Source organism: Danio rerio, chromosome 16 (genome assembly GCF_049306965.1).
Source record: "Danio rerio strain Tuebingen ecotype United States chromosome 16, GRCz12tu, whole genome shotgun sequence".
Taxonomy (NCBI): Eukaryota; Metazoa; Chordata; class Actinopteri; order Cypriniformes; family Danionidae; genus Danio; species Danio rerio.
The window spans coordinates 39,795,208-39,819,231 of NC_133191.1; the positions used below are offsets into that span (position 1 = coordinate 39,795,208).

General features: G+C 35.2%; 2 protein-coding genes and 1 long non-coding RNA gene across 14 annotated transcripts in view; 2 read left to right on the forward strand and 1 right to left on the reverse strand.

Annotated features, from left to right (window-relative positions):
• LOC141378276 (serine/threonine-protein kinase pim-2-like) overlaps window positions 1–24,024 on the reverse strand; it is a 53,061-nt gene that overhangs the window by 4,638 nt on the left and 24,399 nt on the right. For 2 of the 5 annotated variants that reach the window (XM_073926416.1, XM_073926417.1), the window contains exons 1-3: window positions 5,929–6,237; window positions 773–861; window positions 634–675 (exon numbers count right to left, since the gene is read on the reverse strand). In XM_073926416.1, coding sequence (XP_073782517.1) covers window positions 634–675; window positions 773–787 — 57 coding nt within the window. In that variant the 5' untranslated portion in view covers window positions 788–861; window positions 5,929–6,237. Of the gene's footprint in view, window positions 1–633; window positions 676–772; window positions 1,544–5,928; window positions 6,238–24,024 lie in introns of those variants that run through there. The other 3 variants (XR_012392379.1, XR_012392380.1, XM_073926418.1) reach the window with 3 other exon arrangements.
• Window positions 1,591–4,574, forward strand: LOC141378279 (uncharacterized). Of its 2 annotated transcripts, none has more exons than XR_012392387.1 (4): window positions 1,591–1,645; window positions 2,883–2,988; window positions 3,113–3,179; window positions 4,437–4,574. It is a non-coding gene; the product is annotated as an uncharacterized lncRNA (long non-coding RNA). The 2 variants fall into 2 exon arrangements; XR_012392386.1 differs by having other exon boundaries at window positions 3,113–3,183; window positions 4,437–4,572.
• The window catches only part of LOC141378278 (uncharacterized), a 44,012-nt gene continuing 26,895 nt past the window's right edge, over window positions 6,908–24,024 (forward strand). For 4 of the 7 annotated variants that reach the window (XR_012392381.1, XR_012392383.1, XR_012392384.1 and 1 more), the window contains exons 1-5: window positions 6,908–6,994; window positions 8,913–9,076; window positions 9,174–9,381; window positions 23,135–23,305; window positions 23,467–23,989. Coding sequence is in view for 1 of the 7 variants with exons in the window: in XM_073926436.1 (XP_073782537.1) it covers window positions 23,818–23,989 (172 nt within the window). In the remaining 6 variants the exon portion in view is untranslated. Of the gene's footprint in view, window positions 6,995–8,912; window positions 9,077–9,173; window positions 9,382–11,265; window positions 11,634–22,314; window positions 23,313–23,466; window positions 23,990–24,024 lie in introns of those variants that run through there. The other 3 variants (XR_012392382.1, XM_073926437.1, XR_012392385.1) reach the window with 3 other exon arrangements.

The window sequence follows — 24,024 nt, forward strand, 5'->3', positions numbered from 1 at the left end:
GTGAAACAGATTACTTTATCAGGTATGATTACAACAATACCTAGTGTATTGCTTATTAAATACATGTAAAAAAAGATTATAAAGTACAATAATAGGTAACACTATAATAAAGTATAAACTAAACTACTTTAGATAAATTAACTGATGTTAACGAGAGGACTTTACTGCACAGAGTTAACGAACCAAAGACAAACAGTCTCTGAATTCCCAAAGTCGTAGCCCAGATTAACATGAGAAAAGCATCATGTTTGAAAATAAATGGCTTAATAAGGGTTCAACATGTTGCAGAATAAAATAATCTTAAAAGACACTCTAAAAGTGTAAATAATAATTATTCATTATTGTGCATGTTCATTATTATGATATACTGAATTATTGAATATTGGCATGTGACTACTTTTTTCTGTTATATGTATATAAAGTCACTGTTAAACTGCAGAGTTAAATTTTCAGCATCAAAACTCGGCAGAGCACATATTAATTCCCATCATAACCATAAATAAACAGAAAACAGCAGTGAATCACAAAATGATCAGTAGATATTTGTATAACCACAGCCGCAGACAGACTCATCTATTAAATGTATTTTGTGATGCTTCAAATATGAATCACGCATGATGTTTTCAGACTTACCACATTGCTGTCAACTTCTGAAGTAGTCGACTTGATGATAAACTGTGGATGAAAAGTAGAATTAAACATGAGTGAGCAATCAAACATGATTTCTCTAAAGTTGATGTCCTCTAAACTGGACTAGGGTGAACAGACTTACCTGTTTGCCGTCCATTTTTCTGATACCACGATAGACATTGCCGTAGCAGCCAGCTCCAATATTTTCTTTCAGGTCATATTTTGCTTCCACTGAAAGATAAAAACAGCATGTTCATTTGAGACAGCTTCTAGTTATGCCTGAACAGACAGTATAAAAATAAAGCCATTTAACCCGTAACAGCCAACAACATAAACAAAGCCAATTTGCCCCGAATTAAGTTTTTTGAAACTTTTTTTAATTCAAAAGCCTTTTCCCAAAATATGTCAAAATAGTTTGTCACTAAAAAAAAGCGGCTCCGGCTCCGACTCCGACTCGGCATCGGCGAGTGTTATCCGGGCCGAGTGCGGCCCGCAGCTCGCTCGCGCACATGCGGTTGTGATGCGGCTGTAAAGCACTGGCCCGATTCCGGTCAACCATATCCTGGCCACTTCTGGCAAGGACTCGGCTGATGGCAACCGATTAAGTTCTTATTTTATCTAGTAATCTGTTAGCTCCACGTTTAATGATAATTTGAGAAAATATTCATGGTACGATAGCAAAAAAAAAAAAAAAAGAATATTTAGTGTGGATGGTCGCAATGTTTAGACGCAAACAAAACAATATTATTTATAAATAGATTATACGTGTCATCTAGAGAAAAACTATGTAAAATTCGCTTATTTTTGAGATAGCACGCTCCTGTGCTGACAGTTTTTTTAAAGCAGAAGTTGGTTTCATAATAAACACATGCGTTACTAAATTCCTGATCCAAACTCCAATCCAGACGGTGGCGGTAATGCTCCAAAAAGCTGGTTGTCAACCACCATGGCACGAAGATCACAAGAAGAAAAGGGTTGGTTTTTCAAACATTTCACGTGGAGTCCGGTCAGAAAGGTAAGCTTTTTACTGCTTGTGTTCTGTATAATTAGCGAATTTAGAGCTTAAAACATTTCCACGGTGTTTGGTTGTAACAGCGTTTAGTAATTTAAAACAGTTTGATACGAAATGTAACTTGCTTTAAGAAACACGACTGGAGCTAATGTATGCTAACGCTAACAGATACAAACACGTCTGAAAGTTCCTTTTCCTTTTACACAATGTTAGATTGTAACGTGTGTAGTAACTGAAAACTATTTTAATTATTTTAAAGAAACATGAAACGAATTTGTGTGTATTCTAACTTTGCGTTAAAGAAAGTTTCTGTAGACGAATCCATTAACTAACTTGGCAAAACGTGTTTTTTTTCCTGATTTAACATTATAAAGTACCGTGGATGTTGAAAAAAATCATTGTACAGGCGTATACTTATCCAACAGTATTAATTCTGTGATTATGTGTAAATAAAAACTAATCGTTTTGGATTAATAAACTATTATTGTTTATCTTGTTTATGCAGTTAGTCACGAAAATGATCGAAACTCGACTGTTTACTATTCTCTTTAAATTATCCAAGAGAAATATATTACTATGCACTTTAATTCATATGTGTTAGCCTATGTGAATCAATTATATCTTTTGTTCAAGCTGTAATGGTCAGTTAATGTAAAACTGAATGTCTTAAAGCAGATTTTGATGTTTTTTTTATGTTATTGACAGTGATAAATTCTGATTTAAATGAATGGGTAACAATATTTGTTGGTTAAGTCTTATTGTTCTTGTTTAAAGGTTAGTGAGATCATTTTGCAGCACATCACGACCAAAGAAGTCAATGGCACACTCTTTTGAACGTGAATAGGCATGTTATAGTTGTGTGCTAAAAGTCCATTATAAGCTGTAAACTGCTGATACATTTTCAACATAGATTGAGCTTTTCAGACATTACATTACTAATTGCTTCACAAACAGCTGAAATGGTTTATTGTTATTGGCTATCATCATCAAACATTTTTCACAATGGTAGGTTAATCTTCATGGGTACAGAAAAATGCATGTGCTTGACCATCTTACAAATCTATGTCTCAGATTCATAAGGCTGTCACTCTGCATGAATCTCCGAATAAATCTTGTGCAACCTTCTGTGTACTGATTATTTACACTATAGGTATTATATGCATTAATTAACTTTGATAGTATTTCAGGGTTTGAACTTTTCTTTACGGGAGGTTAACAACAATGTGATGTTTTATTATAGATGCATATGAGGAAGCTCGACTCAAACATCCACACGCAACTGTGATTTCTGACTGGTAGACAGATGAGGGTGATGATCGCCTGTCATACATCTAAAGGCAGAACAGGTTTGTTTGCAATTATTTTAAACACATACTGTCAACATTATGTCATTGATCTATTACAACCTGTAAATTTTGCCCTGGCACTATACTAAAGTGATGTTTTGTTTTGTAAATGTATCTGATTAAGGGACAGTATAGACACATCTATACCGTGATGAAGAAAAATTACTTGGAACAAAGAGGCTGGATAAAAGGCAGGTACGAAGATTTCAGAAATCAATGCAGCACCACAAGTCACATCACCATCAATGACTATGGCAGAAATCTTAAGACCACCATCAAGATACACAGATACTGTACATTCCAGTACACCAGCCGTGTCCAAACTACGGCCCGCGGGCCGCAGGCTTTTTATAAATATCAATAGAATCTGGCCTGCTATACAAAAATGAACGTAATTCAATAAATAACCACCGGGTGTCGCTATTACATGCATTCAATTAAGCAGCAGTTCTTGTTATTATCTATCTATCTGTCTGTCTGTGTCTGTCTGTCTATCTACACACAGTTGAAGTCTGAATTATTAGCCCCTCATTGATTTATTTCTTCTTTTTTAAATATTTCCCAAATGATGTTTAACAGAGCAAGAACATTTTTACAGTATGTCTGATAATATTTTTTCTTTTGGAGAAAGACTTATGTTTTATTTCGGCTAGAATAAAAAGTGGTTTAATTTTTTTTATTAACCATTTTAATGTCAAAATTATTAGCCCCTTAAGTCTTCAGAACAAACCATTGTTATAAAATAACTTGCCTAATTACCTTAACTTGACTAGTTAACTTGATTAACCTAGTTAAGCCTTTAAATGTCACTTTAAGCTGTATAGAAGTGTCTTAAATATCTAGTCAAATATTATTTACTGTCATCATGGCAAAGATAAAATAAATCAGTTATTAGAAATGAGTTACTAAAACTAATATGTTTAGAAATGTGTGGAAAAAATGTTTAACTCTGTTAAACAGAAATTGGGGAAAAAATAAACGGTGGCTAATAATTTAGGGGGGCTAACAATTCTGACTTCAACTGTATATATATATCATGTCATATATATATATCATGTCATATATATATATCATGTATATATATATCATGTCATATCAGACATATATATATGTCTGTGTGATGTATGTAAAATTTGGCCCGCGACAACGTTTGTTTTTTTTTGCATCTGGCCCTCGGCCCAAAAAGTTTGGACACTCCTGCAGTACACCTATGAACATTTACAGTCTTTGTTCTAGTGCAGTTTGAGATCAAGACAGAACTTATTGCATCTCGTGGTGTCTTTGTAAGAATTGAAGACATCACTAAATTTGTTAAGGTTTAATGCAGCTAGAAAGTAAAGATCAACTAGAGAATATCAGCAGTGTCTAACCCACTGTTGTATTTACAGAAGTTGTATGAGAATAAGCTACAGGTTGATTTATACTAATCTGTTATTTTTTTTTTTTAGCACGACTGACTGAAGTTTTAAAATCATGCAACGTCATAAAGCAGCAGCTGGGCCTGATTCTCACAAAACCAAAACAGACGTGATGAAATTCCAGATGTAAACACATTTGACCTTCCTTTGGCCAATTTGATTTGGAAAAGCTTGAAAATCAACTAAAGGAGCAGCCTGAACAAATGAAGAAACTGGTAAGTTCAAGCTCTTGCTAATTTCAAAGTGTTTTAAGTTTATTTGTTTTTTTTTATAGTTTTTTTTTTTTTTTTGCTTCGTAGGTAGTCTACTTTTTTCCTAATTTTTTCTTTTTTTTTTTACATTAGTACTTGTTCACTACTAATTATCTGTTTATCTTTTAATCACAGATGGAGTGAGGACAAATGTCCATACCACACCACTGATAAAGAAGTGGAAAAATGCATTACAAGGTAGCTACAACTTGCCCCTGACAGGGATGGAGGAAGAAAGAAGAGAAAGCTAATGTGTCAAATGTCTACATCACTATTTTGTTTTAATTTTTAAACAACATTTTAAGTGTATTAGGATGTTCCCTGATACTTGAACAATTTGTTTCTTTCATTTGCATTTATATATATATATATGTATATGTGTATATATATATATGTGTGTGTGTGTGTGTATATATGTATGGTATGTATGTATGTATGTGTGTGCGCCAAATTGTGAAGAAACATCTTGATACATTTTTAATAAACGTAATACAAATAAAATTATAAATATAAAATTGCACAAGACGTGTATATATATGAAATTTATAATCATCTCACTCATGTCTTGCTGTTTGTGCAATTGATTTTGTTCTGCAATTATATATATATATATATATATATATATATATATATTTGTTTGTTTATTATTATTTTAATGTTTTATTAAAAAATGTTTCAAGATGTTTCTTCAGAATTCTGCAGTACTTTTTACAAGTTTGACTTGGATATTTTACGGATTGTCATTGGTATTTTTAAGATGTTTCTTGCTATATCTTAAATTGGTTTCTATATTTAGGTTTATATAAAATTTAGCTGTTTTTTACAAATTTTTAATTCAAGTCTATTGGGAAAACAGGGTTGTTTTAAAAAACATCTGTTTGTGTGTAATTTTTAGATTTTTTGTTTAAATCTTTCTGTGTGTCTTTATTGTGTTGTTTTATTGTTGTTTTTATATTGATATTCTTGTGCACTACAAAATTATTTATAAAATTTTAGTACTATTTTTTTCATGCAATCAATAAACGTTTAACATTTATTTATTTTGTCATTTGTCTTGATTATTTTCGTTACAGAATATGTATGCAGTTTGCACTTTATTCAAAGGTTAAACGCAGTGCTTACACTTTGTGTTTACATTATAGCCTGTGTTTGCTGTTATATAAATTCAAATGGTTGTAATACCATATATCAAGTACCAATGTAATACCAAAAGGTTTTATAAGGTGTATAAATACGGAGTCGCGCCAGCTCCGGGCCGCAGCGCACATTACCCTCGCGCCGATTCCGGCGCGGATGCGCAGCGTCGGCTCGCTTACGGCCGCCGCATCTGGCCCGCTTGATTCGGGCCGGAATCGGGCAGTGAGTCCACAGGCATCCGGCCCGAGTCCGGCAGCCGAAGTTGGGCCGAGGGGTTAGTCTCCGGCAGGCGACAATCTAGCCGGAACTGGCCCGAGTGTATTTTGCTATCTGGGATGAGTTTACTGCAGTTAATTATCTGAGTTTTCGCCTTGTCTGAGTATCAAATGAAAAGTTCCTCAATACACGTCTGTTCTGTCAGGCGTCTGGTGGATTCTGACACTCGCGGTGCAGAGCGCGTTCGATTTATGACGTAGCGTAGGGCCAGACCAAAGATGGGATGGGGGTCCTGTAGGTACAGGTGTTCGCGTTTATTCTTCAGGGTGTAAAAGGTGAAGTGGCATATTAACCTACTGTTTAGGGCTCGTGATAACATTATAAAATACGCGTGGACCTTATACAACTCTTTTGCCATCTCTGCATGGGGAAAAGAGGGAAGAATAAAGTTAATCACGCAAGGCCTGGCATGATTGATGTTTGACGGGTCCAACACGGCTGATTAATTTGAGGACTCTGCATCGGCCTTTAGCTCTGCACTGAATTTACAATGTAATACGGAATCACGATGCGTTGACTCTTGTCCAGAAGTCTGCTGCTAAGAAATCGAGAGCTCCGGAGTCTAATGTTAGTTGTCATGGAAACGAGGATGTCTTGGCGGCAGTACGTGGTTGCTAACCTATGGAATAAAATTTCTGTTATAATTATAAAATTCACGCATCTGCAATTATGAAACCGCAAAGGAAAACGGAACATAACTTGTGACGTTACTTTACAGACACGAAATAGTTTCACCACGGACACGAAGAGTACGAATCAAACAGCGACAGTCCACTGTCAAAATACATCACCGCGGTCACAGGCATTAATAAACGAGCCAGAGTCATCGATCACAACAGTGCGCTTGCGTGATGAGATCCTGAATCCTGACTGAAGGAAGCCCCCCGAACAAAATGTCTGGGCAGCTCCCACACACCGTCTCAGGTAAGACTTTTGTTAATCCCTCTTTGAGAACTGTCCTCCATGAGCTGTAATAAAGGTTGAGACTCAATGAGGTCCATTTTCGCTGTGTTTCTTAGACATTTTACAGAATCAAAATTAAGATCGGGCCGAGGATAGCAAGCTAAGTTAGCATAACGTAAGTGAACTTGACAGGCAGCGAGCGCAGAACTTCTCAGTGAATCACTTAACGGTGTTTAACTATAACATGGCATCTGTTGATTAAGTGTTTTTGAAAGCCAGATAGACTATTGATCTATTATAAAGAAGATATCAGCAAAAGGCAAGTTAAATATTTGAGGGTTTTTGCTTATTTTTATGACACTGAATCAAATCCATCAATTGTTTAAAAAACTTGAGATCTACGTTAATTTATCTTATTATCACCGAATGAGTGGGAAAATATATTGAATAATGTAATAAAGTCTGTGCAGATTAGCAATTGGTTAAATAAGTGACCCGGACCCATGGGCGTAAATCATGAGGGGCAGTCATTTAAACACTCGTATTTCATCTGAAAGCTGAATAAATAAGCTCCTCATTGATTTATGAGAGAAGATTATATGTTCAGATATACGTTTTTATATTATCTTTAAGTTAGCAATCCACATTACTAAGCAGAAATGACGTTTTTATATATTTATAGCAATTTACAAAGTCTTTATGAAGAGAATTCTTATCTAAAGTAGAGTAACCTAACTTAAATAATTTGAGCAAATAGCCAAAAAAGTATATTTTGTCTCATATAGTGACTATTCCCTCAAATCTACCTGCTCAACATAAGACTCGTTTCTTAGTATTAGAAAAATGCCCAATATCTATCTGTCTGTCTGTTTTTAATTAGCTCAGATTATGTCCTGCTTACAAGCACTTGAATCTATGAAAACTGATCATACTAAGATTTTTAGCATAATAGAAAAAGTGGACCTTTTAAAGACTAAAGACTTTGATATTATTTTCTGCTGGATACCAGGCTGGTCATATGGGATGAGTTGGAAATGAGCGTGCAGATAAAGCATGATAAAGGAAGATAGAAGTTGGAGATAACAGAACGTAAACTTCCTGTGTCTGATGTTAAACCTGTTTTAAATCTGTATGTTAATGAGAAATGGCAGATGGAATGGGATGAATGTAGGAAAAACACATGGTATGAAGTGAATCCATTAATTAATGAAAGGAATAATTACCATTTTGAAAATAGACATGACCAGGTTGTTCATACAAGATGTAGCATCAGACACTCATGGCTTACACTCGCATATTTATGAAAAGCGGAAGAAATACCTATTGGTGACTTGTGTAAAAATATTTTACCGATAAAACATTTTAATATGTTTAAAATATTTCCCGAATAAAAACGTTCTCTAATATCATGTAAAAATACACATTGTGTTTTTAAATGATATTGGAGAATGTTTTTATTCTGGAAATATTTGAAGTGAGCTGTTTGAAAAGGTGTTTTACAATATTTATCTTTAATCTAACTAAAAGATTGTATATGACTGTTTTCAGTGTTGTTGCTTGCTACTTGTATGTTTTTTGTTGTTATTTTAAAATGTATGTTTGCTAAGATTGTTTACTAACTGCAATGAGCGTCATCATGCTAACTGATATGATATGATTATAAATTGTATATTTAGTACATGTTTTTTGCCATGAATATAGCCAATGCTGCTGATATGGCATTAAAACCTAAATAAAATCTGTCCATCCATCCATCCATCCATCGTTCTGTCTATCTATCTATCTATCTATCTATCTATCTGTCTGTCTGTCTGTCTGTCTGTCTGTCTGTCTGTCTGTCTGTCTGTCTGTCTGTCTGTCTGTCTGTCTACCCTCTTTAACCATTGTCAATCATAATTCTGCATGACTTACAGCTTAATTTTATGTTAATGTTTATCAGGTTCCATTTGGAGAAATAATATCTGCTGCTCAAAGCCTGGTGTCGAGGCTCACCAACACCCTAAGATCACCAGAGAACACAAACCAACTAAGAGAGATTAGTTCAACACAGAGAGAGAGGACAATATCAAGTTTCCAGAGCCAGTCAGTTCAGCAAGAAATGAGGTGTGAGATTCAGTGGATGACTGTGTGTGTAGAAGAATCTAATGTGTTTTTTTCTCTAATACAAATTGTTCCTACACTAATGAGAAAATATTTGTAGGTCATTTCCTGGGTTTTTCCGAGAGGAGCGTAGAGGGAAAAGCTGTTTTGCACCATATAAGGGGCAATGTAAAAGCTTATTAATGTATTTTTACCTGCTGGACAAACAGCATGAAAAAACACCAAAAGGAGAGGCAGAAGTACATCTCACTATGGCTGGACTTGGAAGACAGCAGTTAAATGTGCAAGAAAATTTCCCCCATTCAGAGGTATGATTAAAGTTCCATGCCCTGTTATTTTGTATTTCTGTATTTGTTCCAAAATTATAATGTATTAATTAGGGATGCTCATTTCGGTTAATTTTGCTAACCGACAACCGTCGCTCATTAATCGGTTATTAACGGTTAACTGGTCAGATTACAATTAATTTTATATTAAACAAATTGACGTGTCTATTTTGTGTCTGACACATTAAATAATGCATTTTAAAATACTAATTTATTTTTATATGCTAGCACAGTGGTTCTCAAACTGTGGTACGTGTACCACTAGTGGTACGCAGGCTTCTTTCTAGTGGTACGCGGATGAATCAAATATGTAATATGTACATGCTTCATATATTTAAAGAAATTATCAAAAATGATTTATATACGAATATGATGACATAAAGCCTATATTTATGAGGTCTAGGCAACATTTCCAGGTGCTAACAAACCAGGAGTTATTTCTTTTTTAAACTGTACAGAGCTTAAGCTGCTTAACTAGACCTAATACGCTACTGTATTTCAAAACTGCTCATTATGGTGGTACTTGCAAAGACAATTTTTTTCCGAGGTGGTACTTGATGAAAAATGTTTGAGAACCACTGTGCTAGCATATTAATAATAGAACAAAACAACAGAGCATCTTTACGCACTTGCAGTGTTTAGCACAGAAGAACAGAATAAGAGAAGAACTAAATAAAATGAATAAAATAAATAGGACTGCCCTAAATTATTTTCACTTCAATAATTAATTTATATTACAAAACAAAAATACTGACTGATTCTTTTTAATAACCGGCATAGGCTGTTTTTTTTTCGCCAATCATGTTTTTTTTTTCTTCTGTCAAATAAAATCGCAGACTTTCTCAAATCGCCAGCTCCACGGAAAATATGCATTTATTTAATGCCCCGCTGTCATTATTATAATCACAAAACCTTTTTACATTTTAATAGAAATCATTATTTTAAAGAATATGTCCTGATATGGTTTCCTCTCTCTCTTTCTGGCAGTTCAAGTGCGCGCGCTGCGTGATGAAAAGACAACAACACGTGCGCATAGGTTGACTTTTTGTAAACAGTTTTGTTGTTTAAATATGATGTTACATTATTGTGCATACATGCTTTATAAGCTATAAAATAAAAGGTAAAGCCTATTTGTTGTGTTTATGATGCAGATCCAGGTCAACATCAGCGCTAGTTTGGCATCAACACGTCTGTTAAACAGCAATATTCTTCTTCCATTTTGCTTCTTTGGCAAATGTGTCTGTAGGCACGGGTTATACGTTGTCGTCCCGCAAGTTAAGTATGCCTTGCAGTTAAACAAGGGGCCGAAAACAAGGCGCACCTCACTGCCTTTATGTTGACAAGGAAAAAAGAAGAGAGGACCGCGCTTCTTCTCATGAAACGACTGAATCAGCAGGGTATCGATTGTGTCTGTGTTGTTACAATTGTAATATTTAATAATATATAATAAATTGATATTCAAGATTTGTATATTCATCCAGCTCTGGATAACTTAAAACAGCGATTAGACCTTCAGAGCGGCAATAATGCGTCCTGAAGTAAAGCGAAACGGCTATAAACTCTAGCAAGATAGAGTGATTATATGCAGAGCCATATTCCTTTATCTTTAAATAAAGTAGAACTATAGAAACTGTGTTCATCTTAACTGAAAGCTATTCGTGTTTTCTGGCCTCACGCATCGCGCACCTGTCAGTCAGTCAGCACGTAACGCCAAAGGGTTAAACAGACTATACGGTTACAGAAAAGTTTGCGTTATAATCCACTTACCTTTTAATACATTTTGATGCGATTATAATCCGCTATTAAAAACAACAACAATAACTGAATGTTTTGAATGGATAATGTAGCCGTGGCGGGATGCATTTTGGTCCCCGCCATGGAAGAATGAATGTAGCGGAAACCATGCTCTTTAAAACTTCTCTGTAGTTGTCTTGACAACACAAACTGCTGCTCTGGGATGAGCCGCGAGCAAAAGATGCCCCTCTTAACGCAAAGGCGCATTCAATCGGCCCCTTATGCAGCCAAACTAAAAATATATCAAATAATATGTTTCATGGTTTAACTGATAGCATTAATCGGTTACAAACGCACCCTTTTGGTTAACGGTTAATCGATTATATTGAGCATCCCTAGTATTAATATAATTGAACTGTTCAAGCTTTCAGATATACTTGTGAAATTGTTTCTAAAACTGGCCAACATCTGTGGTGGATGTTTGTTACGCAAGTTTTCAGGTATGTTCTTTTTTCTTCTTTTTTTGATGATGATGATGATGAAATGCTAATACACTCTCAGTAATTGTGCTAAAGCTGGGGCTTTTCGAAGTTTGTGTTTGTATGTAAAGCTCCACATTAGTATCTTAAAACCTAAAGTGTACATATTGCACTCAAAAATACAACCATGTTCTCTTTTAACCCCTTGAAACATCATGGCAGTTTGTGTACCTTTATTTTTTTCTAGGGATGCACCGATACCATTTTTTTTGGAACCGATCCGATCTCGATACCAAAAATTCTGAGCATTGATTAATACAGATCTGATACTGTGCTGTTTTTTTTTCTAAGCATAATACAGTTTCTATAGCTCTGGTGATAAACTCAAATGATACAGTAGGTGAGAGTTCAAAGTGACTATTACCGCCGCGTCATATACCGCCGCCGTTTGAAATAGGAGCCGCTTTGTTTTTAGTGTATGACCGCAGTTTGTGAATGAGCCGCCAGGGGGCGCAAAGGGATGGGATGCGAACCGACAGAAATAGCCCACACAGCAGCCTTAAATATGCTTTTGTGCTTGTAAATGAGATTAAACAATAAGTCAAAGCCTTATAATTCCTTTATTAATCATTTAAAATTTGTTAACACGATTTATTGTTATTCTAAACTTTTAAGTGCAAAGAGGATTCTTTTTGAAAAATAGAATTGAAGAAGTAAAAGACAACTAAAATGAAAGCACAAACATTTAGTACAAATATTCTAAGTATGCCTAAATTAAAAAATTAAAGCAGTCTTTTAGCCTAAATGTAAAGAGATTTTCAGTGTTTGCTATTTTGGTAGGACTAACACAAGACCTTTTCATTTATGTTTTAATTTACCTTTTTATTTACATTTTCGTTGTTGATTATATTTTACTATTTAATTTTATGTCACAATTATTGTACATAATAATAAACGAATAATGAAAAATAATAAAAATAGGCCTTATGTATTTAAGGACATGTGGTGAAACACTAAGAAACGGTCAGGCGCATGGTCTAAAGAGCTTAAGTTGAATACTGCTTCATAAAATAATTTTGCCGCAGGACATATCTAGCAGGTTTACTTTTAATAATTTTCAGTTATTTTTTTGTTTCAAAACAACAATGTTCTCTTTAAAGTTCTCTTTAAAGTATAACTGTTGTTTTGTTTTTTTACTTAATGGCCCAGTATGTTTCGTATTTTAATTTCAATTTCAGTCACCTTGCATATGCATTTGAAATATAATGCGCGCATAACCGCGGAAAGAAAAAAAAACTGTCAAAGGTTAGAGCTAATTCATCAAAATTAGCTATATTAAAATACAGCATGTAAGTTAATACAGGCAGAGTGTGAACAAACTCAAGGCTTAGATATGCGCTTGCCTTTTAATGCATTTAAAAAGATTTGCGGCCTTTTTAGGCTACAGGCGACTATGGTGTATAATGTTTCTTTTATTATTTTTTATTTTGTATGGTAAAGAACAATGCACTGTATGTTATTAATATAAACTTAGGTTAAAATTTACTATTGATAAACGTGACCTACCTCAATCAGATCACTTAAAGTATAATAAAATAATGTTAACGTCAATGTTCTTCTTTTTAAAGTAAAATTGTTGTTTTGTTTTTTTACTTAATGGATCAGTATGTTTTGTATTTTAATTTTAATTTCAGTCACCTTACATATGCATATGAAATATAGGCTAATGCGCGCATAACCGCGAAAAAAGAAGAAAAAGCTGTCAAAGGTTTGGCCAGTGTGTTTTTTGTCTAATAAATGATATATATATATATATATATATATTTTTTTTTTTTACTTTAAAACTTTAAAACAGATTGCTATTTTTCTAATGACATATGATTTAATAAATTTGTATTTTAAAAATTTCTCTTGTTTGAATTTTTTAACTGCACTTTTTAGGAAATATTTTAGTACATCAAAAAGTGTGGTTATAATGACATCTGACTGGCTAATCCAGCAAAAAAGTCACAAAAATGTAGTATTTAAATCTCATAGTTAAATGGAAACTGAGGCGTATAACTGCAAAAAGGTCCACTTGAAAAAAAAGAACCATCCCTTTCACCAGGCTGGCAACGGGCCTCATGTGTGCGCATGAGTCGATATGTTGCCTGTTTTATGTTTTATTGTCTACATGCTACTATGATGTATAATAATGTTGTTATTGTTGTTTTGTCTGGTAACCTTAGGCTAAAACTTATAATTCATAAACGTGTTAGAAATAAAGCATGAAAAACACGTTAAAAACTATTTCTTTTGCGTATAATCGGGAAAAAACAGTCATACAGTTGGTTAAGAGGATATATTTATTCTGAGGAAAAAAAGCAAATAGAAATACAAAAATAGCTGAATGTTTTCTTTAAGTTGTCTCTAATACTGAAGACGTCGGTGGGCGCTAACAGAGGTTCGTGTGGACCGTAGAAATTCTTTCACTCTGTCCTTTATGCGTTTGCTGTCAGCGCTGGTCAGGTATATATATATATATATATATATATATATATATATATATATATATATATAGCCTATATATATATATATATTAATAAACTTCACAGCCACAAATATAAATAACACAACTTGTACTAAAACTGGGCGAGGATTTGAAAGAATACGATGCTTGTTATATAATTTAAAATGTTTTTCCTCTTGTCCTATTTCTGCATACAAATTTTTTCACTCGCCAGGAACTTGCCGCTGGAGAGCACCGTCAACGATCTCAATCTTATGGCTCATTCTTCACGATTATAGAATTAAAATAATGGCGCGTTAGGTTTTTTATGCCGCGGGTGCAACCAACAAGGGTTGTGCATTTTAGTTTAACTTTTTGAGCGTTATAAGCAGTTCGGTGTTAGTTTTTATATAAATATATCAAGCCGAAACTAAACAGCGCATTCTCTCCGCCTCCTCGTTCATAACCAGCTGGACACGCTACTGAAGCAAGCAGGAGAGATAGCCTACTCCGTCATTCATAATCTTAGCTGATGTATCCGAGTCGAAAGAATATATTAAAGAGGAATGTTCTTTTAACAGTCCCGATACGTTTAATCTTTTTATTTTTATTTTTTTACTTTTTTTCCTGTCATTTCTCTTCATCAAATTATTTTTTAAGCTGCTTGATTATGTTAAAACAGAAAGCAGAGCCCGTCAATTGAGAGCGATGCATGTCATGTGTTGCATAATTGCCTTTTTTCTTGTGCGTGCGTGATCCATTTCTGATTCTTTTTTGCTCGGGCTCTCACACACAACCTTTATGTCTGCTGTGTCTTTAATATGGTGTGTAGATTATTATGCGTTATTGAAACATCAAGGGGGACGCAGCAAAGTAACTTATAAATTAAAATTGTATTATTTTATGCAACAGCCTTACATTTAAAACGGAAACATAAGGGCGATTATAAGCAAAAAGACCTCAAGGCTAGATGTTTTCTTTCCCTTTATTATTTATTTTTTTATTTTGGCGCATGTGTGCGATAGAAAAACTAGTGTAATAAGGCAAGCCATCTTTCCCAGACTCGGGGCAAATTCCGCCTTTCCTTTCACTCCGTTCCGAAGCCCCAGCTGGCCCTCCTGCCATCCACTGCGTAAAATATATGCTGGATAAGTTGACGGTTCATTCCGCTGTGGCGATCACAGACTAATAAAGGGACTAAACCGAAAAGAAAATGAACGAACGAATGAATGAATAAATTAATAATAATAAAATAAAAATAAGGTAATAATCTTTAAACACAAATGCCGCGTAAGCGGCCTTTTTATTTTTAGAGATGGTACATTTGAATTGCCTCTTCCCACTTCCCCCACCTCAAAATTGAAAGTTGCAAAGAGAACTATAGCTCATTTACACCTTGATGTGTTAGCCTCAATAGCAAAGAGCATAGCCCATTTACACCTCAACACAGAGCAAGTTTAGCGGAAGAATGTCAAATCAGAATCACGCAGATGAAGCACACCAGCTACTACTTTCATGAAACTATTAAATGTGTATTGTCATAAATTTGCTTATTTGCAGCAGCTTTTTTTCGCGCAACAGAATTGCGGCGTTGGGAAGCCGTCAATGAATAAAAACAGGGTCAATAGTGAAATCGGCTTTTTATTTTATCCCTATTACCTATATCAGTGCATTGAAGGCCTTTTATGGTGTCATCACGATAGAATAGCCTAAGTTATATTGAAATAATTTAAAGAACAAAGTTATAAAAACTCACATTACATAAATAAACAATTAAAAATATGTTTAGGTTGTCTTTATTTAATTGCCCTCGTGATGATGGTGTGCTTTATCATTTTGTGCGTTTTACTTATATTGTGATTCAAATGATGGATCTGCGACAGAGAAACTAGGGGTTTTGGGAAACATGCATCACTATATCCTTTTTTTTCCCAAACTGTGCATAGTTCAGCCGCAAGTTACTGTAGCCTACGTCTTTTTTTGGGAAAGCGCCCCATGTCCGCTAGTGCCGCGCGCCTCTTTCTCTGGGCAAAAAGGAGTTGATTTTTTAAATATTAAATATATAGATTAATTAAATATTCAGCAAAAGAGACATTTATTTCATATTTTACTATGCATTTCATCTGATAGGCAAATCTTTATAGCTTAATTAAACACATATTGTCAAAACCCACACATAGGCCTATTGTATGAAAATGAAAAGGGCCTTTTTTGTTATTATTAGACTACTATTTGTTATTTGTTGCCTAGGCTATTTTCACATTTTCACATTTGAGGTGCTTTATTGGTATGACAAGTAACTGTACATTCGTTTTGCCAAAGCAGTGCAGCGTCGCGTCTCACAAACAAGACAGTGCAAAAAGGGCAGTAGTGCAAACAAATATGAAAATAACATAATAAAAAAAATGATTAATAAAAATAAAAATAGAATAAAAAAATAAAAATATAATAATAAAAATAAAAATAGATTTTTGATAACATAAAACAGTATAAAGGTAATAATAGTAGCCTATTATTAAAAGTAGGTCCACATAAAGAGTTCCAGCTTGTGTGTTGGAGACAGGAGCGGGTGGTTGAACACACAGCAGCACACACACTCCCCCAGTAAGATGGGTTCTGTTCGACAGGGACTCAAATTGTTTTGTATGTGTTGGATTATCGGGTAGAATTTCTCCTGGATCTCGGAGCAGGCCCGTGGCATGTGCAGGATAAATTTTTTGAAGAGCGGGACCGAGGGTGTGCCGTGTCGCGGGGGCACTTTTGATCATTTTGGAAGGGCACTAAAAAGGGCATGTGCACTGCACAGGTTGAGCCCTATGTGCACGTGCCTGTCTCGGAGTATTTAGTGCACTTAGTTAGGATATGCAGCTCCGTCTCAATCAGCTGCTGAGGGCACAGCCGCTTCCCCACCGGCAGCCATGTTTTTTTTGTGCCGGCCCGTCTCTACGGCTGGCTGATGTCCGCTGCCCGCTTCTAACATGTTAGAAAATACTGCAAATCAAGCTGTCGGTATCTCCCCGCGGTTGAAATTGTTCGTTATTCGGAAAAAAAAAAGAATAAATATCAGTGCGCAAGCTTTCTAGATTTATTTTAGGCCTATATTCAGCTGTTTTAATCTTGCAATTCTGATAACTTTTAGAGATAATGTCTGTTTTTACCAACTTGTCTGTCATTTATTTCTCATTTGCTACTTATTTTATTAATTTGTTGATGTTAATATACTACATATAGTCTTGAATATGCATCTAAAATCCTTTGGCATTCAAATTTGCTTTGAACTTAAAAGAGAGAAAGAATCTGATTTTACCTGTCAGAGCACATTGCATATGCCTTTTTTAAAATAACATTTATTTAACAAATATTTTAGCACATCGAAAGTAATTAAATTACCTGTCTTTTGATTAAAACCTTTATGCAAAAAGATCAGAAAAAAAGGCAATATATGCGACATGACATCGCTGTCATGCCACGATTTGAGGATAAATTCGCTTTTAGGTGCTGCTTTGAATAAAATAAAACTATTAAAAAGCACATTAAAGACACTCATAAAATAAAACATTAATAAAGGAGTATCTTATGAAAAAAACACCAATTGACGGGCTCTGCTTTCGGTTTTAAAAGAATCAAGCAGCTTTAAAAATATAATTTGCTGAAGAGAAATGACAGGGGAAAAAAGATTAAACATATCGGGACTGTTAAAAGAACATTCCTCTTTGATATATTCTTTCGACTCCGACACATCAGCTAAGATTATGAACGACGGAGTGTCTCTCCTGCTTCAGTGGCGTGTCCCGCTGGTTATAAACGAGGAGGCGGAGAGAATGCGCTGCTTAGTTTCGGCTCAATATATATTAAATTAAAAACTAACACCGAGCTGCTTATAACGCTCAAAAAAGTTAAACTAAAATGCACAACCCTTGTTGGTTTCACCTGCGGGATGCACAATGAACCTAACGCGCCATTATTTTAATTCTATATTCGTGAAGAATGAGCCAACCGCATATGCTTAGTCCTGTTGGTCGGGACTCTCTGCTTTATAACTTATTAGTTTATTACAATAATCACACTTAGCTTTGCCATCGTTCTTCACCACATATAGCCACTCAACACATCTTGCGGTCCATCTTTAATGTTTAGATTATTGAAGGTGCTATTGATGTTTTGAGAAAAAAAAATTAATAGTACTGAAACTAAATTATTAAAAATAAACTTGCGGGACTTCGTTTATGTCCTGCGGCAACATTATTTTTATTACACTTTAAGTGATCTGCTTGAGGTAGGTCACGTTTATCAATGGTAAGTTTTAGCCTAAGTTTACATCAATAACATAATGTGCATTGTCCTTTACCATACAAAAAAAGAAAAAAAAAAAACATTTATTTATATTTTAAATGCATTAAAAAGCAAGCGCATATCTTAGCCTTGAGTTTGTTCACACTCTGCCTGTATTAACATAAATGCTGTATTTTAATATAGCTAATTTTGATTAGCTTTAACTGACAGCCTTTTCTTCTTTTTCCGCGGTTATGCGGCATTATATTTCACACACATATGCAAGGTGACTGAATATGAAATTAAAATACAAAACTTACTGAGCCATTAAGTAAAAAAACAAAACAAAACAGTTATACTTTAAAGCAGAACATTGACGTTTTGAAACAAAAAAACGGAACTGAAACTAAATTATTAAAAATAAACCTGCCAGACTTAATTTATGTCCTATTTTCATTATTTATTTATTTTCATTATTCGTTTATTATTATGTACTGAAACATAAAATGAGATAGTAAAATATAATCAACAACGAAAATGTAAATAAAAACGTAAATTAAAAACATAAATGAAAATATCTTGTCTTAGTCCTATCAAAATAGCAAACTTCATCTCTCTATATTTAGACTAAAAGACTGCTTTATTTATTTATTTATATATATATTTATTTATTTATTTATTTAAGACTACTTATTTATACTGAATGTTTGTGCTTTCACTTTAGTTGTCTTTCATTTCTTCAATTGTATTTTCCAAAACGAATCCTCTTTGCACTTAAAAAGTTTACAATAAACCAGGTAAACAAATTTTAAATGTAAGTTGAGGTGATCGCATGTTCACAACTGTGAGGTGATGTGCTCTACCGGCAGGATAATCTATATTATTTTGCTGTTTTTCATATGTGCATGTTTAGGATTTGAGATAATAACATTGCCATGATAGTCAAAGAAATCAAAACATTATTTTCACCCCAACGCAATTTAATCGGGCACTGAAGGCTAATAACTTAATTCTTATATTTGCTTTTTGACTTCTCACCATGTATCTTTTCTACAGCATAGTATAGTGTAAGAGCATGTCTATTACCAGAAAAACTCAATTAAAATTATATTTTAATTGAACACATCACATCACACACAGTAAGCTACGCCTACAGAACAGTCTGTTTAGCATTGTGAAAAGGCAAAGCTGAATATCTGTGGTTAAAGTGCCACCCAGCGGTCAAATGCTGCTGGCGCATCAAGTAACGCCATCGCCGCGGTATGAATGGCGGCACAAGGAACACATTGAAGTAGTAACATCTGTAAATCTTCTTTAGTAAAAATAACAGACCTATAGGCTGACTGTATATGACAAACACACAATCTAACTAAACATGATGCTTGCTATAAACTATAGGCTACATTATTTGAGCATTCATTATGACATTGATATATGTTGTGGTCCAGCTTATGTTTCCTTTTTTGAGTGAGACGGAGAAAGTTTAAAACAAGGTCCACTTATATGCTTCAGCGCCAAAACACAAAGTGGTCTGTTGAATAAAGTCTTAATATAATTAAAATGACAGCAAAATATTCACAGTTTCAGAATAGCCTATATTAGGCTACATCATGTTTAGTTAATGACAAGTTCAGTGAATGACAATCCATACTGCTCCTGTCAGTTTCACTTTTATTAATATAATCAACTACTTTGACCACAATAAGCCAGGCTTTACTAACTATTGGCAGCACTTAAAGTATTCCCCTCAGAAGAAGAAACTCAATCGGACACTTTCAAAAACTGAGCAGCACAAAGAGGAGAAATCAGTGTGTTGATGATCTGTCCAATGTATTATTAAGCTTTTTCTAATTCAAAGTTTCAGGTAGGCCTACTTTGTGTGTGAATACCTTGCAATTAGGGCTGGGTATCGACCGAATCGTCTTGCTACTATCGAGTATCGAAAAATTCTTTTGCGTTCGGTACCAAATTTCGATACTCAAGGGTATAATCTTGTCAACGTCAGTGAGCTAGAAAATCTGAGCCATCCTTAACGTGACCGGGTCAAATGCTGGTGATTGACTGCAGCGAGGCTGTCTTGAAAATCAGTAGTTTACGACGGTCACGCGCACTCACTCAGAGCTTGTCAAATGTGAGGCTGTAATGCGTACACTACTACACTTTAGAGCATAGCATACATTTAATGCAAAGGATGTTTAAGTAATCAAAAGTATGGCTACATTATGCAAAGATTGACGGCAACAGCGCACGATGCAATATCTGTAAAGTTATCGCGACCAAGACTGGCAACACGTCAAATATGATAAAACACCTGACACAGGGTCCCCGCGGGGTCTTAAAAAGTGTTAAAGTCTTAAAATAAAAAAATCGAAATTTATGGCTTTAAAAAGTCTTAAATTTGCTGTTCTAGGTCTTAAATATTTTTGCACAGGTCTTTATTTTTGTTGTTATTGCTAGGTTTTTGGGGTGTTGTAGTTCTTTATTTCACTAGTCCAATTGTAATTTGCATTACAACTACAAAAAGGTCAACTTTCAATAGCCAATCAGCTTTCTGATATTAAACCCAGTGCGCGCGGCAAATGTGACATCATCGCTGTGTTTGCGGAAGTTCGCTTTGAGTGCACGCAACATGATTTCACTGACAAACGTCGCAAGTGCAGTTTTATAAGTAAGAAGTGCTGTAATACGAGAGAGCGAATCTCTGCTCGCGCGCCGGTTTCCTTTTGTTCATGGACAAAACTGCTTGCGAGCTCTCAAAACACTGGCTGCTCACGTGCGAATGATCTGCTCTCGCTCAGTCAGACTCCTTTCGTGCTTTTGCTCTCCAAAGAAGCTTCAGCATACTGTAGTTGTGTTACAATAGCAACTATAGAATTACCACAACAGAGTAATTGAAGTACTTTACAAAACACTTTACAGCAGACACTAGTTCACTTTATTTTAGTGATAAAATGGGATTGATAGTAGCATTTATTTAAAGAGTGAATAGTACAGTAAGCTATAATACCTAAAATACCTAATTTATACCTATTATTACCTATTTTCTATCACGGTTACATTTCTGCTTGCCAGAATGACCAATAATTATTGGCTAGAAATTGCAACAGCCATCGGAAAGGAGGAAAGTTTTTGTAAAACTTTGGAAAAACCTGAGGGATAAGTTTGTTAAAACAACAAAAAAAGAGGCCCCCAAAAACATCTTCAATGATAATGATTATCTTTTTATTCGTCTGATTTTACTTTCTGTTTTTTTGGAGCGCCGCCTGTCATTAAAAAAAAATATCTCAATGGTGAACGTGTCAAGTATAAAAGCCTTAATCTGTTTTGTGAGTTGTGCGATGCGGTGCCAGGTGAAAGTATAAATCTGCATAAGATGTTTGTTTTTTCTGTAGTTCAACGGTGCATTTAATCTGACTTTACCACTGTTCAATTTAAATAACTTTGTTTTACCCCTAATTTAATGCTTTTACATTTTCTCTCGCGTGTTTTTGATATTGCGATATAGGTCTTAAATGTAATACTTAATGGTCCTAAAAAGGTCGTAAAAGGTCTTAAATTTGACATTATGATATCTGCAGAGTCCCCATGACAGTACACAGAATTAATTTACGAGCAGAAAGTTGCTCCGACGCAGTCATTATCTTCATCCTCTTAGTATTTTCCTGACTCAGGGCCTCCAACAACGTGCCCACCACAAGCGTCGTCTTCCATGACTGATGAGGATAACTGCGCGATGGTTGGGGCTCCGAAAGGCAAACAGACATACAAAATCAGTTTTTAGCACTTCTTGCTTGTGTACCGTTAAAGCTAAGGCCCAGATTACACTACCAGTTAAATGTGACCCAATTCCGATTTTTTTTGCTTAAACTTGTGACAATGTGGTGCAATGTGGAAGAGAGAGCGTGTGTGGATATTCCGACGTGGGAAAAAACAACAACAACAAAGGAAACATGGAGGACGGTGGTCAGTCGCCATTATTTGCTCCCACTAGACCTGAGATCTCTCTCGTACCACAAATTCCTCTCAGTGGTGTAGGACATCATACAGCATATAAACAATAAGCGCTAGCTGCGATGCAGGCCCTTCCCCACCTCCTTCGCCTCAAAATCATTTTCAAGTTGGGCAAATTCGTGTTGTAATTTTTACGCTATTAACGTTATCAATGCACGCACTGCGGGCTACACATAGAACAACTTTATTCCCTTTAACACCAGTGCGCACACAGGCTACATCTTACACACACACACACATCAGGGCCGTACCATTACATAAACTGCGTGGGGGTAAATCTGGACTGAACCATTTGCTGCTTATACTACACCACGTATTTTGTAGAGCTAAAAAGAAAATTTCTTCCATCGTGGCTAGTGTGGCACAGATGCTAGGACCCGCCTTTATGCATGCATCATAGGTTGTATGGCAAGTGTAAACGCATGAATTCGATATGGGTCACAATTAAAAGAACGTGTAAACGGACAGACAAAAAAATCTGAATTGGGCATCAAGACCTGACAGTGTGAACGGGGCCTAAGTTTGTGCGGGGAAAATGTATTCATTCTTTTTTTGGACCTAATGTATGCTGTGCAGCGTTATGTACTGATCCGATGGCTTTAAATACCTAGCTAAATTGATACTAAAATGCTTTAAGGTTAACGGTAAATGATAAAGTTTACCTCACATTAAACTTGTCTTATTTAAATGTCCTTATCCTTGGCTGCATTAACAGTTTAGCTTTCAAGTTTTCTTCACATTAATGTTATAGTCTGCTCCTGCTGACCCTGGAATTAGGATACCATCAAGTGATAATCCATTGCACTGGCAGAAAAATGAACAAGGAAAGGAAAGATGAATGCCACAGGGCCGTTACAAATTTTATTGTTAAAAGTTTGCTGCCTTTTTCTCCTGTGGAGGCTTCATGGTGGAGCTAAGAACAGTAAGCTGTAAATGATGTTGTAATATTATTACCATTAAGGCTGTTGGCCGTGTTTGTAGGTAGTCTCTTAACCTAGATAATTTTTAAATCTTTTTATAGTAAGCAACAATGATAAAATAGTGCTAATGTTACTTTTTTGTGTTTGATGATGTCAAATATAGGGAGATGATAAGCACTTTAAACCCCAGATATCAGTCCCCCAGCCGAGACATGCTCTCAAATACCCTCATACCTGCAGTTGAAAAAGAAAATATCAAGAAAGAGTTGCAAGATGTGAGAGATGTGGCTGTGACTGCTGATGGCTGGATCAGCATTGCACAGGACCACTACCTGACAGTGTCACTTCACTTTGTCAGAGAGGGTTCCATGAAAGACATACAAGGGCAGTATACACATCCCAGACAGGGGACATTTTAGCAGAAGAGATAAGAGATATTCTTGATGAATTTAATATAAAGGATAGAGTAGTTGCTGTGACAATGCAGCAAACATGGATGTAGCAGTAAAAAGAGATGAGTATTAAAAAAATTGGCTGCTTTGCTCACACTCTCAATATTGCTGCTCAGAAGCTTTCCACAATTACCTCAGTCTCACAGTGGGCAGGAAGGATCAGAGCAATGGTGGTGTGGCTGAAAAGATCCACCCTGGCTAAACCTATCCTTAAAGAGAAGCAGCATCTTCTCGGTAGGTAGAAATCAGAATAGTTGAACCTTAGTGCA